Source organism: Tiliqua scincoides, chromosome 2 (assembly GCF_035046505.1).
Source record: "Tiliqua scincoides isolate rTilSci1 chromosome 2, rTilSci1.hap2, whole genome shotgun sequence".
In the NCBI taxonomy this organism is placed as follows: Eukaryota; Metazoa; Chordata; class Lepidosauria; order Squamata; family Scincidae; genus Tiliqua; species Tiliqua scincoides.
In genome coordinates, this window is record NC_089822.1 from 114,673,650 (window position 1) to 114,692,531 (window position 18,882).

The 18,882-nt window shown below is 45.1% G+C and overlaps 1 protein-coding gene across 1 annotated transcript in view; it reads left to right on the top strand.

Moving 5' to 3' along the window:
• Positions 1 to 9,497, top strand: part of EMD (emerin) — a 39,557-nt gene extending 30,060 nt beyond the window's left edge. The window contains exons 10-17 of the mRNA XM_066612701.1: positions 1,367 to 1,456; positions 2,290 to 2,382; positions 2,469 to 2,549; positions 2,824 to 2,904; positions 6,943 to 7,035; positions 7,202 to 7,305; positions 7,425 to 7,477; positions 8,838 to 9,497. Of these exons, the coding sequence (XP_066468798.1) occupies positions 1,367 to 1,456; positions 2,290 to 2,382; positions 2,469 to 2,549; positions 2,824 to 2,904; positions 6,943 to 7,035; positions 7,202 to 7,305; positions 7,425 to 7,477; positions 8,838 to 9,105 (863 nt within the window). The 3' untranslated portion in view covers positions 9,106 to 9,497. The remainder of the gene's footprint in view (positions 1 to 1,366; positions 1,457 to 2,289; positions 2,383 to 2,468; positions 2,550 to 2,823; positions 2,905 to 6,942; positions 7,036 to 7,201; positions 7,306 to 7,424; positions 7,478 to 8,837) is intronic.
• The last annotated feature ends 9,385 nt before the right edge of the window (positions 9,498 to 18,882 follow it).

Below are 18,882 nucleotides of genomic sequence, written 5' to 3' on the forward strand. Positions count from 1 at the left end.
TTGAATAAAGACCAAGAAAGGCGGTATATAAATACCTGTTATTATTATTAAAGGGAATGACTCGAGTTTTTTCAAACTCTCTGGGTGACTTGGAAAGTGCCCCCATTAGGACTCATTTTCAAGTCAAGTTACCAGGATGGAGACTCGTGACTTGACTCAAGTCAAGCCACTCTGGACTTGCCCATCCCTGCATTCTACCCTTGGCAAAGTGATCTTAAGAACATAAGAACAGCTCCACTGGATCAGGCCATAGGCCACAATCTAGTCCAGCTTCCTGTATCTCACAGTGGCCCACCAAATGCCCCCAATTTTTCTTCTAGAAAAATTACATGTTGAATTGGGATTATAGGACAAGTTTGGTTAGACATAGTTTTTAAAAGTTCAGTAATGGTCTATTAATGTCTTTTCTAATCCCCAAATGAAAAATACAGGAGTGCAACAGACCCCATCTTTCACAATAGTCTGATACCATTAACCCAATAGTCTGATACCCAGTAACCCAATAGTCTCTCTGTATTGCCATTTTTCTGCAAAGAGGTTAAGAAACTGGTCTCAGAACAACTTTTCAAGTGGTTATACAGATTTTCTTTTATAAAAAAAATCCAGAAAGTTAGTCCTCTTTCCCAACATGTGGCAGATACTGTAGGAATTTACAAGCTCCTCCTATAGACTTGAGCAATCTGTGTCTAACTGCTATGTGTCAATAAATTGATTCAAGTTGAATTGTATGCACCACCCTTCCCAGCCCACTCCTAATCGCTTGCCAGTAAGTGTGAACTATATAAGCTCTTGGTGAGTCAGTGATGCCTCTGGAGGCCCAGATATTCTTCTTGTGACAGGTTGTCTCTCTCTCTCTCTCAATAAAGTGTAAGTACAACAGAAAATAGGGAATGGTTGGTTGGCAACCTTCAGTCTCGAAAGACTATGGTATAAGCCTACAGCACCCGGTATTCCCAGGTGGTCTCCCATCCAAGTACTAACCAGGCCTGACCCTGCTTAGCTTCTAAGATCAGATGAGATCCAGTATGTGCAAGGCTAATAGTCCTTTTTTGCACATTTCCTGCACAATCACATTTCTTGGTTATGGGATCCAGACTTCCTGTTTGTTGTCCCACCTGAGTTCCACCTTTAATATGTGGCTGTTTTGGTGAGAACCTGACATTTTTTGCCTGCTTCACCAGGGCAAGATCACCCCCTAGTAGAGTGATTCTTGGCAAGGAACCTGTTTTGGTTGGTAGTAGCCCATCTTTGGTTTGATCTCTTAAAATTAGTTTTATTTTATTTGTTCATATATTTATTTACTTGCTATTAAGATCATGGCAGCAAGAGCAATTAACTGTTTATTTTTTTCTCCTGCATGTTTTAGGTAGCACTATGGATGAGTATAAAGGTCTGACAGATAAAGAGCTCATTGCCCGCTTGAAGAAATACAGAATCCCACACGGGCCCATTGTTGGTATGGACTAAGAAGGCATTGCATCTGGCTGTATTGGGGGAAGCAAATAAGCATGTGCTTAGCAATGCCAAAGAGGGGAAGGCTCAGTGAGGACTCTTGAGAGCCAAGTGAGATTTGTTGTTTACATCTGTCCCATTCACAGCAGTGTAGAAGTGAGTGTAGAAGTGAGTCCACCATTTACACCAAAGTGTAGAAGTGAGTCCACCATTTACACCAAATGGGACTAGAAGGTGAGAGGCGCTGAGCTCTTCCTCATTCCATGCCTTACCTCCCCATGCTTTGATACATCAGGCAAATTTTTCTCAGTCTGGCATTGATCCTGGAAGCAAGGCAGGCTGGAAAGAAAATTACCTGAAGAGGGAAGGCAGAGTGCATCTCCCTTCACCACATGTATCTTTTCAAAGTAAGACCCAACCCTTTGAACATATGAGGCAGACACAGAAGTAAAGAATGGCTGCTGCCATCATTTTTAGTTTGCCTCAGTTTTCTTTCTGTGAGTGCCAGACTGGAGAGCTGCGCTTAGCCAGGAGCAACAGAAGTGATGAACTGCATTTTGATATGAAATACCAGCCCCATCTTGGGCCTGGTTGGAGCTTAATAATGAATTGTTTGGTATGCTTTTGTCAAAAGTATTTATGACCTTAGGGCAGCAGAGGGTGGAGAAGGAAGGTTGTGAGATGAGCAGGGAAGGGGGGGTAAGCATTTGAATGAGCATGATCAAGATTAATAAGAGAGGGGTCTCTGTAACTATTAAAAGGGTGACCAGTTTATGGAAACAGCTGGCAACTTTTGCTAGCCTGGATGTAACCACCCACTTGGATTCAATTCTTCAGGATCAACCCGGAAACTGTATGAAAAGAAAATCTATGAACATGAGACTGAGCGGACACAGCGCACCTCACCTGGAGGATCAGTGTCCTACATAGGTAAGAAAAATCTAGCAGCAGTGGAGAAAGGCACACCCCTGCCAGGACTGAATACCTCATGTTTGCATTCATTTCTGCCCCTATAGAACCAAGCATTAGTGAAAGCTATACACAAGAGTCCTTTGTGAGTCCTTGGAGCAGGGACAACCCCAGTTATGGGCGAGAAGGTGAGAACCGTTTTGGATTAAACTGCAGAATTGACAAGGCTGGGTGGTAGAGACAATGCAGAAAGTTGGGGTGAAGAGATATTTTCAGGGAGGATATTGGAGGTTTTTTGGGAAGAGCAGCTGTATCTGGCTGGAACAGAGGAGCACCTCAAGGGGGAAACCAGAGCAGCATGGTATTGTATGCATTGTTTATCTTGTAGTGAGTATTTTTGGAGAAGGAAAATTAGTCTCCAGCATCTAACCATATTGTCTCCTATACGTTTTGCTCACCCAGCTCTTGGCTCTACAAGGACTTACGTAAGGGAAACCTATGACTCCCCCAGAAAAGAGGAATACTCTACATATGAAAATGAAGGTAAGAACCATTTAAGTGGTCTGTGGCAGAAGGAGAGTGGATTGCAGAACACAGGACAACTGGTGTTGGGACACTGACAGCCCAATCCTATGGGCTGTGAGCACTGGAAGAATGTGTGGTCTGTCAGCGCTTGCTGCCAAAAAATGGCCATAAAGGCCTTCTGAAAGTTGTCCCATCCGAAAAATGTTCCATTTCCCAATGCCCACTTTTTGGCTAATTAACATGCCCTTATCTCTAGAAACAACAGCTGTGGTATGCAAAGGAATGTACACAGAACTCCTTATCTATAGCAATTAACAATATTTGCTACAAACACATTCCCTGCAATTCCTCTTGTCCAGAGGCTTTCCCTCCCCAAAACCCCACTTAACTTAGTGGGTAAAGGTCCAAAGCCTCCAGTCCAAGTCCAATCCAGTCTCCAAAGCACAGTCCAGTCTTCCCAGTTCAGTTTTCTGCAGCAGAATCCCTCCTCTCTAGCAGAGTATCTCCTCCAGCAGGGTCCTGGTAGTCCTCTCTTCTGTGTCCTCCAGCAGAGTCCTGGTAGTCCCCCTCTCCCATAGGTCTGGGTCAGGTTACCTCTTGGTCAGGTAGCATCTCCCTCTGGGTCAGGATAGCCCTATCTGGGCTTTGCTCCTTCTGAAGCTGCCTTTTATTCCTATATGTCCCATTATCCAAATGCAGCTCAGCTGTGAGCTATCTCGGCAGCTCATTCAAAGTCCCATCAAGGTCAAATGAAGCCCAGGTGTCCATCCATGTCTCCATTGGCCTTGATTGATTACAGCTGTGGAGCCAGCCCTTCCCTTCCCAGAGCTGTCAACCAGCTGTCAAAACATGGGAACACTGTCAACATCACATCATCCACCTGATGATCTTCTGATCTTCCATTACAGAAGTGCACTGAGTGGTGCGCTGCCGGGGCACTGGTAGGAAGGCCTGAGCCTTCCTGTGCATGTCACTGGACTTGCAGAGGCCCGCAAAGGCATATAAGATGGTGGGAAAAGCATGAGGGCAGAACAGGGCGGGGAGGCTGTGGACGGGGATGGATCCAGAGGTAATGGGTCATGCCAGATCCGATGCCTCTTTTTTGCATCCTCCCCTCTCTCTTCTCTCCTTCTCCCTTTCTCTCCTTGGATGTGCACTAGCAAAATTGCTAGCATAGGTCTGTGGAGACCTATTGTGGAGTGAGAGGCATATGCAGGGGTGATTTAAACCCCTTTCACTGCTGAAGCCTCCCAATTCTCTCCCCCCCCCCCCCCGCTGGATTCAGCATGCTCTTTGGTGTGGCTGCACCAGCAGGGGGAGGAGGAATAGGACTGAGCTGACATTAGGCTTACATGGGCAGGAGATTCTCTTTTGGGGAAAAAGGATGATTCATGGAGTGTTTTTGTGCAGTAAGACACACCAGATGCTAAATTTCTGTTCTCACACTACATTAACAGAAATGTATACAAAGTATACGAATTGGCATATTGTTTTAGACAACTTTGCTCATTTTCACTTCACCAACAATCCTCAAAACCTAGAGAAAGTTTAGTTAGTGCTGGGCAGCCCATTCCTGAGATGCCTGGAGTGTGGCACAGTTTAGCTGTGGCGCCAAAAATGGCTGCCCCAATATCCTGCGTGTCCTGGGCAGCCGCTGTTGCCTCCTCGGGAGACAGGGACTTCATCCCCTTCCCCCGGGAAAGGGAAATAGTCCTGCTACTCAGTGGGGCTACTTGATTCTGCAGCGGCTGTGGAGCTGGCACAGAATCAAAGATTCCCATGTCAGGCTGCATGGCCAGATATGGTGCTCCGGATCCAGTGGAGCTGGCTAAGCCAGTCCTGCGCCCCCTCCCGCCCCGCTCACTCCCTTCCACCCTGCTCCCTCCCTCTGCCACGACTCCTCCCCACCCTCTCCTGCCTCAGAATGCCTCCCCTCCATGCCCCAACTCACCTCTCTGAGTGACTGCTGGGCAGCGGAACATGGGCCCAGAGCCAGAGTTGGCCCAGCGTGGGCTTGCACTGGGCTTGCGCTAGTGCTGGGCCTGCAGTAAGGGGTTGCAGGGCTCTGTCTCAGGCCCTAAGATCCCACTGATACATGGGGCTGTTAGGGCCACCTTGTCACATTAGCAGAAATGAAACTACCACAGATACACACCTATAAGTTGATCTCACAGATAAGTTGAGGGCAGGATCTGAGCCAAAAATCATGGAATTTTCTATGACGCTCGTGGCACAATCCTAACCAGGTCTACTCAGAAGTAAGTCCTATTTTGTTCAGTGGGGCTTACTCTCAGGTAAGTGTGGTTAGGATTGCAGCCTTGGATAAGTTGGGGAGTGTTAAACTTAGGAGGGTGTCTTCACTATTGTCTGATTTTACCTGAGGCCAGATCCTGAAAAATAACCTACCAGTAATTGTTCCCTAAGAACTGTGCAGTCTCTAATTTATTAAAAATATAGTTAGTAAAAGACCATAAGGCACATTTTTATTCTTTAATTTTTTAAGTTCTGGTCTTCAGAACCAGAGTAAACACTATCAGAGTAAGTTCATTTACACAGACATTATCACTATCAGAGTAAGTGCCTGTATACAACATACCATTAATTTTCTCTAAGGTGCCTGGCTTGTTAAGCCAGAGGCACTACATATAAACATTCAACACGTAGCTGGGTGTGTGCACAACAGAAGGACAAGCAACAAGGAATGATTGTGATCAAGTGCCCATAGTTGCAACCCTATTTACTCAGAAGTAGACCCATTGCTTTCCATGGGTGTTCTTAAGTAATGGTGCGCTGAATTGTAGCCTGGGACTTTGTTTCAAATGTAAATAAAGATTACATCCTGGTGTTCAAAAAAACAGAGCTCTGCCAAGCATTTGCAAAATGGAACAAGGCTTGCTTGATTTCAGTGGAAGCTGGAACCCTGGCAGGCTTTTTACCAGGATGGGGGTTAACTTAGGGGTGTGTGAAATGCTTTGAAAATGATTTACCAGGAATGTTCTGAGGCATCAGCAAAAAACAAAAGGAAAAAGGAGGTGTTTTAGCTTCTTCTCCAAACAGGAAGGGAGATAAAGGGGCTTCTGGGAGTTGTAGGCTTTGTGAGGAATACTGTGCTGTACTTCCATGGCAGCAACCCTCATGCAGACTACAGTTCCAGTAAGTGTCTTCTCTTCCTGTTTAGAGAAGAAGCTAAAATAGCTGTATCCGAATATTGCAATTAATAGTAAAATTTCAACTTTTTTCTCCACCTCCTGTGTCCTGCTTCTCAGCCCAGTTCCCCCCCCCCCACTTCACCAGACAGCTGCTAAGTTTCCCAGAAGCTCCTGCTTTATTTGCTGTATTGATCCATATATATTGACCTGGGTTTTCAGGCTCAAATTTTAGGCATAATTTTTTTTACTTATATGCAAGTATATACTGTAACCTTCTCTGGATCAGAGCCAGTATTTAATTTTGCTGCATTTGGTCAGTCTTGGGTATGGGTGGAGGTACAGACTGCTGGGTTAACAAAATCATCTGTACACCAACAGATTTTGTAATTTTATAATGACATGCTAATTCAAAATATTTGCATAACTGATAATTTTGTACAACTTCTTCTGCTTGGGAAAAGAGGCAGAGGTGTGCAAATTGAAGCCCATTCACCTGAAAATCCTGCTCTGCATTCTGAGACCTCACCAGGTGTTGCCTGACTTACATTCAAACATACTTGTTTCAGATCATAAAGGCTAGAAACTTGAATTTTATTTGGATAAAAGTTGGGATTTCTAGAACTCTGACTTCTTCACAGTATAATACTCTGTCCTTGCCCTATGTATAAATCTTGTCATAAATAAGCCAGGTGGAATAGGAAAACATGTCAATTTTTCTCACTACCAGATAAGTTGGCATAAAAATTAGAGCTTTTTGCAGGCACTGCCTGTCTCTCCCCTCCCCCCAAACCTGTTCCCACTGCCACATGGCCTAAAAATCCACTTCTTTTAAAACACTGGAAGCTAAAATGATCAAAAAGGTAAAAACCATTTGCTAGTGTACTTTTTTCCTCCTTTGCTTCTCCAGATCCCAGTCCCTCCAAGTCCCTCCAAGACTATAACCTGAGTTATAGTCACAGTTTGCCTCGCCGTGAAAGACGAGCCATATATTCAACAAAAGGTAAAGCAGAATGAAGTCTGTTTGAGGGCTGGTATCGTTAGAATGGGCTGTTCAGTGACCCTATTTGTGACAAGAATGGGGTCACTGCAAGATCAAAGCTACAGCACTGTGCTTTGCTGTATTCCAACCTTAATAGCAATGTGTTTGCATGTGTCTTTTACCCCAGACTGGGATGTCAATTCTTCTGAAGATTCCACATCTTCCTACAGTCAGTATTTGTCATCAGCAGGCAGTGGCACACCTCTAGGGGCAGTGAGTGCTCGCCAACCAGTAAGTTGTTTCCCATGTTCGTAAAGAGAAGAAAGCTGGCCGTGCTGGGTTACCTCCGAGGCATCCAGAACTCCCCTCATCCCAACCCTGTGCTGAAGGGCACCTATTTTTCCTTTCAGATTACAGAGCCATATCCATACAATTCTGACCAGAAGGATGTACCAACTGAGAGGTGAGTGGAGACAATGCAAAGACATCAGCGTCAAAGGCGGAGTGGGCTGCCAGTTCAGAAAGTAGATGTGGGTGCCACACCTCTGGGCTGATTTAGACAATACTTGAAGTGTGATCCGTAATTGCGAAGGGCTGGTTCTGGACTTTGAAAGAAACAGATACAGCTTTTCAGTCAGGAGATGACCTTCCTAAGCACTGGAGCTCAGGGTTGCCAGAGGCTCCCAAAGAGATTTCCTTGTTGAAACAAGGGATGGTAACAGAGTTGATCCAGCCAATGAATATGATTGGTCCAGGACTGCCAGAGAACACCCAATCAGGTTCAAGGAAAGGCCATAAATTTTGAACATCTGTAACAACACCAGACATTTGTATGGTGCTTTTGAGTGTTCAAAGCACTTCATGCACATTTTCTTATTCTTATGAATAAATAACAATATTGTAGTCCTTACATCAACACTGTCAGTGCTACCACCTCCATATTGCATATGGGGAATTGAAGAGAGAGAGAGAATGGCTTGCCAAGGGCCACCTAGTGAGTTCATGCAGGGGTGAGATTTGAACCAGACACTTCCTGATTCATACCTCATGCTCAGCCTTTATGCTACCCCAGAGCTCACTAACAGCTCTTTTCCTTGGGGCACAGTTTGCCAGGGAAGTTCTCTTGCACAAGCAGATCTGGAGGTAATCAAGAGCAGTACTTTGTAACTCCTGTTCATTTCATTTACTCTTGAAGAGAACTTTCAGTGGGTTTTTACCTAGTGGGAACATGGGATATTTTGGTTATGATTTTTGTCCTGTTGCATGCACTGCTGCCTGCTGCTTAGAGCTGGCTTCAGCTTCCAGGATTCTTTTTTGCCAGTTCCAAAATTGAAGTACAGGAGAAATTGAAGCCATTTGTGGTTATCTTCATATCCTCTGCCAGAATGTTCCTGGGGCTGCATCTTGAAGTTGCTATAGAAGACTTTCCATTAGGATGGGTGAGGGGAAGGAAAGATGGGTTCAAAGGAGCAAAGAAGAGAGAAATGACTAGCCGGTCAGCCCCTAACAATTGCTATGATCTTCATGTTAAAAGACGGGATAGTGTTATCTGCAGGAGCTTAACCAATTGGGCAAACAGTTGGGGTTCACTGGAGTTTGGAGAATTGACTTTTGTGGAGATCATGACACTTGCAGAGCCCTTCGTCCAGCAAACGGTACACAGGCACCAATGAGGTCTGGGTTGAAATGGAGACTATGTTAGGGAGGCTACAATTTATGCAGTACAGTACTTCGGGCACAGGATGAGTGAAACTCCCACTGTCCCCTAGTAGAAGATCATTACACCTGGAATTAACCTTTTCATTCTGAAATTGCTTTTGCAGGGACAGCAGTTTCTACCAAAGCATTTTCCATCGGAAATCACCTGTCGTGTCCTCTCTTGGGGTGGAGCCACGCCGTGCCATTCGTCCTGAGCGTCAGGCCCAAGCGACAGAAAGAGCTTCTGACAGCAGCAGGGGAACCAAGCATTACCTACCCCTCTGGCCCCAGCTTCTGCTGTTTGTCCTGCTGGCTGGCTTCCTGGCCTTCATCTACTTCTTCCTGCAGGGTGGTGGTGATGATAACCCCTTTGTGCAGTATCTTCAGCACTGAGGCCTCAATCCTGGGCATAATCTATTGCTAGGCTGTCTTCCAAGAGCCTCGAATACTTATACAGGGCCTCCACTAAGTGCCTTTGTGTTTGTAACCTAAAGTAAACTGGAGTAGTGGGGACAGGGATGGGGTGTTTCTACCAGCCTCCCTGAATCATGGCAGCTTCCCACTCCTCTCCCAAAACCTCTATCCACCCACCTCTTAAATCAGCTAATATGAGGCATTTATATCTTCTATTTTTGTAGCTTGTGCTTTATAAACTGGGCAGCTGGTGGCTTTTTCTCTTGAGGGGGAAAGGAAGGAGATTGATGTAGCTCATAAACAGCCTTTTTTTTTTTAATGAATACAGATGTATGAAATCTCTAGTAAATCCCTCCAAACATTTTTTTAAAGTCTGTTTCATCATTTAACCTTAAGCAGAGATCATCATTATTTCACTACTGTTACCCCTAGTGCTTATTCTTCCTCTCTTCTGCTGAAACAGCAGAAGTCTCTCCGATCATCTGTGGCTGATAAAAAGCCAGAAGCAGATATTGTTGGCTAGTGCAGGTGTTTATTTTCTGAAAGGCTAGTGAGGAGGAGAAATGGGGCTTGCCCCCTAAGGATGTTATTCTAGTTCCCGGGGGAGAATGAACCTAATAGGTTAGAACAGGGGTGTCAAACATAAGGCCTGTGGGCTAGTTATGGCTCATGGAAGCTCTATCTGGCTTGCATGATAACTGGCCCTCCCAGCACCACCATCAGCTGCTCTCAGCCACTGGACACTGGGAGAGCCCAGTTATCATGGGAGCCACCCTTTCAGCAGAGCCACTTCTGACAAGGGCCAGAGAGGGAGGCTGAGAGAGACCTCAGAAGGTGAGGGAACAGTATGGGGGAAGATGCATAGATCTTCATTTGAAGAATGAAGTTGCAGACCTCTTGACTAAGGTATGCAACTTGTCCCTCAAAACGGCCACGGTGCCAGAAGATTGGAGGATAGCAAATGTCACACCTATTTTTAAAAAGGGAAAGAGGGGGGACCCGGGAAATTATAGGCCGGTCAGCCTAACATCCATACCGGGTAATATGGTGGAATGCCTCATCAAAGATAGGATCTCAAAACACATAGACGAACAGGCCTTGCTGAGGGAGAGTCAGCATGGCTTCTGTAAGGGTAAGTCTTGCCTCACGAACCTTATAGAATTCTTTGAAAAGGTCAACAGGCATGTGGATGCGGGAGAACCCGTGGACATCATATATCTGGACTTTCAGAAGGCGTTTGACACGGTCCCTCACCAAAGACTACTGAAAAAACTCCACAGTCAGGGAATTAGAGGACAGGTCCTCTCGTGGATTGAGAACTGGTTGGAGGCCAGGAAGCAGAGAGTGGGCGTCAATGGGCAATTTTCACAATGGAGAGAGGTGAAAAGCTGTGTGCCCCAAGGATCTGTCCTGGGACTGGTGCTTTTCAACCTCTTCATAAATGACCTGGAGACAGGGTTGAGCAGTGAAGTGGCTAAGTTTGCAGATGACACCAAACTTTTCCGAGTGGTGAAGACCAGAAGTGATTGTGAGGAGCTCCAGAAGGATCTCTCCAGACTGGCAGAATGGGCAGCAAAATGGCAGATGCGCTTCAATGTCAGTAAGTGTAAAGTCATGCACATTGGGGCAAAAAATCAAAACTTTAGATATAGGCTGATGGGTTCTGAGCTGTCTGTGACAGATCAGGAGAAAGATCTTGGGGTGGTGGTGGACAGGTCGATGAAAGTGTAGACCCAATGTGCGGTGGCAGTGAAGAAGGCCAATTCTATGTTTGGGATCATTAGGAAGGGTATTGAGAACAAAACGGCTAGTATTATAATGCCGTTGTACAAATCGATGGTAAGGCCACACCTGGAGTATTGTGTCCAGTTCTGGTCGCCGCATCTCAAAAAAGACATAGTGGAAATGGAAAAGGTGCAAAAGAGAGCGACTAAGATGATTACGGGGCTGGGGCACCTTCCTTATGAGGAAAGGCTACGGCGTTTGGGCCTCTTCAGCCTAGAAAAGAGACGCTTGAGGGGGGACATGATTGAGACATACAAAATTATGCAGGGGATGGACAGAGTGGATAGGGAGATGCTCTTTACACTCTCACATAATACCAGAACCAGGGGACATCCACTAAAATTGAGTGTTGGGTGGGTTAGGACAGACAAAAGAAAATATTTCTTTACTCAGCGTGTGGTCGGTCTGTGGAACTCCTTGCCACAGGATGTGGTGATGGCGTCTAGCCTGGATGCCTTTAAAAGGGGATTGGACAAGTTTCTGGAGGAAAAATCCATTGTGGGGTACAAGCCATGATGTGTATGCGCAACCTCCTGATTTTAGAAATGGGTTATGTCAGAAGGCCAGATGCAAGGGAGGGCACCAGGATGAGGTCTCTTGTTATCTGGTGTGCTCCCTGGGGCATTTGGTGGGCCGCTGTGAGATACAGGAAGCTGGACTAGATGGGCCTATGGCCTGATCCAGTGGGGCTGTTCTTATGTTCTTATGCAGACCAAGAGGGATAAAACAGAGAAGCTGCCGAGGTGCCAGGAAAGCCCAATTATCATGCAGGCTGCCTTTTCAGCAGTGCTGTTTCTGCTGAGACATCACTATGCAGAGCATCTCCCTGCTGTTGAGTTGCAAAGTGACACCTCAGCAGAAGCAGTGCTGCTGAAAGGGTGGTCTGCATGATTTTTGAGGTCTCCCATATCTTGAAAATACGATCAAGATTTGTACTTTTTCTCTTCTGTTATTTGGAGCTATTGAGTTCCTAAGTGAGAAAAAAGTGCTTCTTTCTACTCATCACCTGCCTAATGATATCACTTCCAACCCTCAGCAGACACCATTTGACCTGCTGTATAAGAGGAATTTGACAGCCCTGGGTTAGAGGAAGCAATAGTGGGAGCTCAGACTCCTTCTGGGTTCTTTCCCAGATCTGGAATAGGAGGGAGCCATGGTGTGGCTGTGACTGAGCTGGGGTGTGAGAAGGTCATGAATTGGAAAGGGTACATTGGGAGGAGGCTGAGGAGAGACTGGAGGCTTCTAGGGAACTGTGAAGCTGTGGGGCTTCAGCTGGAGGGGAGAGTGTGCCTGGGATGCTGGTAGGCAGTCTGTCGGTAAGTTGAGAGCGCAGGGAGGGGCTGGATATTGCTGAAGGAGTCACACGTTGGGGAAGTGGATCCCATGAGCACTGTGTCCTCCGCAGATTTTCCCGAACCCGAATGAATTCTGGCTGATCCCCAACTGTATCAGCTGCTGCTTCCTGCTGTTGACGCTGGAGACAAAAAAAAGGGGTGTCTGCAAATGAGTTCCTGTGCCAGGAGGATTGGGGTGGGAAGAGTGACATCACTAGAGCCACAGCAGGTATCTCAGCCTTACCTGTTCCCGTCTCTGCTGCCAGCGCAGAAGCTCCCTCTCCAGTGGAGATTGTTCCATGCAGCTCTCTGTCCCATCTTGGCGTCGGTTCCGAAGCTCTAGAACCTGCAGTAACTCCGGCTTAGAACGAAGGCTCAAGCCTCTAAGGGGAGGGAGATGATAAAAGCACAGCAGTCATTTCCTTTTCCCACCATCACTATGCTGATTTGCAGATGTCTGTGGCAAATGACCACCCATCCCACCTTTACTGAGTCAAATGACTGAGGCTTGCCTATGAAACACATCTAAGATGGTATAAGTATCAGCTCACTGGAAATTAAGGGTGGCTAAGGGTGTAAAAACCGTTCTCTACCCCACAGCACTCATGAAGATTATGTGTCACTCTGAGCCCTTGGAGCAGAAAGGCAAGATATAGATGTTACCAGAACTCTGGTGAGGCAGAAAATCTAAAGTAGCAAGTACTGTACTCCACACGGTTGAGCTATAATATTTAATTATAGAATGAAAATCTGATGCCTTTTAGTGGTACCCAACTTCTTTCTAAAGCTGCCTACTACGTCTAATAGTAGGTCATAAAGCATACAAAATAAACATACTTCAAACTGTATGCTCCTCCAGGCAGTGACCTGATTTACTCAATAAAGGACTATGTACACTGCTGTTGATATATAATTGGTGTTTGTATATATTTATATATCCTGCTGTGTGTCTACAACAGGGAATGCTTTCCCATTCTTTTAAAATTATTGTGCAAATGTGGTTTAAAAGTACCATTCTGAAAAAGCTTGAGGAAATATGTGATTTTGGCTTCTTACAAACACAAATGCAAAGTGTGCTGAAAGGGTGGTCTGCATGATATTTGAGGTCTCCCATATCTTGAAAATATATGATCAAGATTTGTATTTTTTCTCTTCTGTTATTTGGACCTAATGAGTTCCTAAGTGAGAAAAAGGTTTCTGGTTAAATGGATTTAGGTTTGGGATGTATGAGTGTGTTTAAGGAACAATAGATCTTCCTTAAGGAATAGTTCTTTCATCCCCCACTTGCACAAGTAAACTAGACAGGAAATCTCAAGTACAGCCTAGAGCAGTGTTTCTCAAACTGTGGATCAGGACCCACAGGTGATTTAGGTGGAGCCCCATTCATTTCAATATTTTATTTTTAATATTACAAAATTATAATTGATGCTACCATGCTATGTGACTGCAATTGGGAAAATGTTACAGATCTGTACTCTTAACAGGCTACTATGTATATGCTTTTAACAATAATAGTCAATGGGGCTTACTCCTGGGTACGTGCGGTAGGATTGCAGCTTAGGATTGTTAAAAATTTTCCTGCTTGATAATGTCACTTCTGGTCATATCACTTCCGGTGGGTCCTGACAGATTCTCATTCTAAAAAGTGGGTCCCAATGCAGTGGTGTGAGAACCACTGGCCTAGAGGGAAGGGGGGGGGGCTCACTGAGAAGCAACCAGTCTGTCCATATACTGGGCAAAGCTAGGCATGAAAGGACAACGAGCCTGCTCCATTCACATACATAAGGGGTGGTGGGAGCTACTCTTTCAATTAAATGGAGCACATGGAAGAAAAAAGCAAAGCCTGTCTCTCCCCTACCTTATCTTGCTGCATTGCACTGCTTTTATGCAATTGTCTCACTGCCTGACTTGATTCCAGTATGGGAGCCAGGTTTGTGGTGGGGGAGAAATACTTTAAGAAGCAGAGTGCAGTGAGATTAAGATAGGGAATGGTGGGTTTTTCTTCTCTTACTTGCATGGTCCTTTTTTGTGTAAAAAATTCTACCACCACTACCACCACCCACTCCCCTACTGATTATGTACACAGGGTTTGACACATGGACAGCTTCCCTGTTATCTCTAGTTTAGCCCTTAGAAGTAGGCCAGTGAACAAGCCCTGAAAAACCAGCTCTCTGATCAAGCCTAGCCTGGCTGGAAGCCGAGAGAGGAAAGAAAGGCGACACCCGCCCTGTCTCATGGGCTGGGGATGCGAATCAAGTTACTGAAAGAACCCTGACCAGTAGGATGGAGTTTATTCAAAACCTTAAGCCAAAGGAGGTGGGTGAGAGAGAAGTGAATGTCAGTCTGAGGAGTGAGTACAAATTGTACAGCAAGGATGGAACTGCAAGCAGAGCCGGATGTCTTACAAGAAGACAGACACATGTGATATTAGTGCCATACTATTTCCAAGGACAGAATGGTGTAAATTTGTGCATGTGTGAGAGTGCACACATGTTATCTCACATGCTCCCTCACTCATGAATGCAATACACACACACTCTCTCTCACACACACACATGCACACACACACACACTTGACCAACATTTCAACCGTGCTGTTGACAACTTTTTCTGCTGAATGCCTCCCCCTTCTCATCTGAACTGAACAAGAAAAGAAGAAGAAAAATGTTGGGGAAAGACCTAATTTAAAAAACTAATAGAAAAACTGAACTTCACAGACATATAGGCATCAGTAGCATTACAGTGATCATATACATGACGCTCTCCATACTGCTCTGGCTACTTATTTTTCCCATGCTACCAAACAAGAATTCCACATATGATCAAATATTGTTTTTGAAAACTATACATGTAGGTTATGCAACCCAAGCATAGCTTACATTCCATGCAGTTACGCATCGCTAGATGCGCCATAGAAGAATTTTTTCCAAGATTGGTAGGCATATTTCTAAACTGCACAGCACACTTGAGCAAAATCTATTCTGCTGCACGGCACAAGAGAGCTGTCACAAAGGGGGTTAAATGTACTGCAAAGCCCAGGGCTACAGTCATAATTTGAATGACCTCCAACATGTATAATCTGACTCCATCCATCCCTAGGCCCACCACATATGGAAAACCATCTGCCCACAGTGTACTGCACTTCCAACATAAGCTTTGACTACAAAGAAATATAAATAATCTGCCTGCTAGTAGAATATTTTAATTTAAAACGGCAATAAAGAAATTATATCCACAGGAGCACTCATCCCCTTCTTTCCTAAATGCTTCCTGCCTTTGGTGGTGCAATGTGAGGGAGCAAGTGGTCTCCAAACAACAAATTCATGAGCTCTCTTGAAATGCATTGGCCAAGACACAAGGAAAACCCCCCCCCCCATTACTACAAAAGTCTGTGGTGTGTAAGTTCTTCCCTCAGGCTGGGGAAATGAGTGAAGTACAGTATGTGCACTCTATGAGGGAAACGCTAGTTAACTGTTACCATTAGTTCCCAATAACTTTACCTCATGAATGGTAAGCTAACAGAGCAATCCTATTTATATCTACTCAGACACAAGTTCCATTGTGTTCAATAGGACTTATTTCCAGGGAATTGTGTTATGGGAGTCAGTAGTACCTGGTAGAAAGTACTGGAAATTATCTCTGAGTAGACATGCAGATAATTGTACTGTTAAGTATTTTCACATCATCATCATCATCATCAGATGTGGAAAAAAACAACAAAATACAAAGATTTACAAGCAGAAACTGAAAGGCTGTGGCAGAAGAAGAACAAAGTGATTCCAGTGGTGATTGGCGCCCTTGGTGCTATTCCAAAACACCTTGAAGAGCACCTGACCAGCATAGGGGCCACAGAAATTACCATCAATCAACTGCAAAAAGCAGCATTATCGGGAACAGCTTACATTTTGCGATAGTATTTATAATATCAGAATAGGATAAAAACCAGGCATCCCAGGGAAGGACTTGATGACTGGATAAAGAAAACCAGTCAATAACATCTACCTGACTGTGCAAAAATCTCAATAATATATTACAGTTTAACCAAAAAGTTATCAAGGAGGTTTACGTAGCAAAAAGGATAAGACAACAGTTCCCTAAATCTTAACAAACACTACAGCCACCAAAAGGAACGCCATGCTGCATGAAAGGGAACAGTTGCTCTCCCCTCTTAAATATAAAAGAGACCTCACTTGAACAAATGCCTCTTTGCTCATTTAGCAAAGGGGCATTAGCAAGGGCAGGAGAGACCCTACCATGAGGTAGGGAGAAGCAAACTGGTGGCAAGTTGTAGGTGAGTTCTCAGGGGCAGCATGGAGGGCTGCACAACATCCAACCCTGAGAGGGACTGTCAACTGAAACAGCCTAACCGTTCATCTCACAAGTTTTCCTCCTGCCTTAATTGTAATGGGGGCCAGCACTTCAACCCAGAGTAAACTGACTGTGCAGTCCTAGGCATATCTCCTCAGTAGTAAACTCCACTGAGTTCAAAAGAACTAACCTGGTACTTCCATGGAAGTGGGTATAAGACTGCAGCCTTTATTGGTTCCTAGAACCAGCCAGGTACATGTAGCTATGCTCAAAATACTGGTTGAATTCACCAACATTTATTTTTAAAGTAATTAAATGGTGGGGGAGTTGCATTGCTCATTGCCAGCACTGTCACAGTGACACCTACACACTATCAGTCTAAACTGTAAAAACTATTGCAATTGGCACATGAGTGAGGAAGAGTCCGTGCATGCATGTGTGATTCTCTGAGGAACAAAATATTGCACTTTGAGTGCTGGGAAAATGGATATTCTCAAGAAAGCGTATCTGGATTCCTCGCAACAAACTGCACATTTACTATAAGTGGAGACAGAAAGAAGCCCAATCGCTTGGAAAGGGAAAACTCAACAGAGAACCCAGAGACGGCCCAAGAGATGTTTTATACAACATCCAGCACACATGGTTTTGACACTCGAGATATATTAAACGACAATAGCAGGCTGGAGCTTCTGCCCATACTTGCGATGTGTAAACAATAACTCTCTGTGCAGCTGCTGCTGGTTCCGGGGGCCTGTGACGAGGTTTGTGACCCATGAAGCGGTGGTACGCTGGGCATCTGGGCCCCTGGACCTGGCTTCTGAGCGTGCAGCTGTGGAGAGGAAGGAAAAGGGGCTTTGAGGATACCAGGTTTGTAGCAGTGGGAGGCAAGTCCTTTTGGCTCTTCTTGGAAAGTGGCATCCTTCCTCCCCCCCCCTTCAAAGAGCACTCACCATAGGAACTGAATCCCATGCCATGGGGTGGGGGATGCAAAGCCAGGACCTGAGCCTTGGCCCAAAGCCAGAGCTCATGTGAAAGCCTAATGAGGGAGAGGAAATGGGGGTCAGTGTTCATGGGTGGGAAATGAATTGGGATGGGTGGATATTAGGGGAACTTCTTCCTGCAATCAGGCTGGACTACTCCACATTCCTTTTCCCACCTTGGGCCACAGCAGGGCTGTTAAGCAAATCAAGATGGTTGTAGTTGCTTATTTATCTATCTTTTCAGTGGTTACTTGAGAGATTGCATTTCAATAGTTGTGCATATTACAGACACCTTCTTTTGGGCATCCTCCTGAGATACGCTTCCTTCAGGAAGACAGTTACACCTCCATAAAACAAAAAAAGGACTCATGGTTGAAATGGAAGGTCACCTTTAACATTTTCTTGTACATTTCCAACTGCAGTCACAATTACGTATGAAATTCTTCTTTTTAAAATCTGTTTCTTTCTCAGCAATAACAACTGAAATTGGCTCCCAAACATTTCTCAACTAAGAATGGAGACAATTATAAGTTTGCTGGGGTTTTTCTCCCTGGAGTTGAAGGCAATTTAAAAGAAGAATTGCTACTTGGGGCAAAACACTCATCGCACTTGCACTCTGATTAACACGTTTTTGTACTTTTTAAAAAAAACAAAAACCTGCATATCCTGTTTGAACAGAGATGATAGTGGGGGAAAAATTGTGTGCTCACAACATCATGAGAAATGAAGCCTCTCTTAAGATGTTGTGGCTCTTAAAAATTCTCTCTCTCTCTCTCTCTCCAATCTATAATGTCATGTAAGTAATTTACTAGGTGTAGTTTGAAGCTACACTTTTGCTCTCCCCACCAGCTTGGCTCAGTCCCTTCCCTGCATCAAAATCAGCAGCCCACAGCAGGTTACTCTCACCTGCCGCTTCGAGCCTCCGTATCCAGTTGCCGGCTGTGTCCTGCTGCCATGTCACACCGCCTCTCCGTGTCAAGCTAGGCCCAGACAAATGGAGCTTCAGAAGTTCCTTAGCTCCCATCTCTCCCACAAAGCGATCGTGTGGCCCAGAAGTTGCCATCCCAATCCCATGAAACAATTACAAGCAGCTAATTGCCTCTGCTGTCACATCTTCCTAACCTGCCACCCCCCAGCATGCACCACAAGGAGTGTGCAGACAGCAGGAGGGAAACTGGATCCCATTCTTCAGGCTGCAGAGCTGAGAGAGCCAAGAATCTTGGGGAGGAGTCAGTCCTACAAACCTGCATGGAGAACTTGGCTTAGAGTGAAAATCCATCCAGAAATTTTGTTCTCTGTTAGTTCTAAGCATATTTGTGTATCCACAAATACATGCTCATTGTTCAATG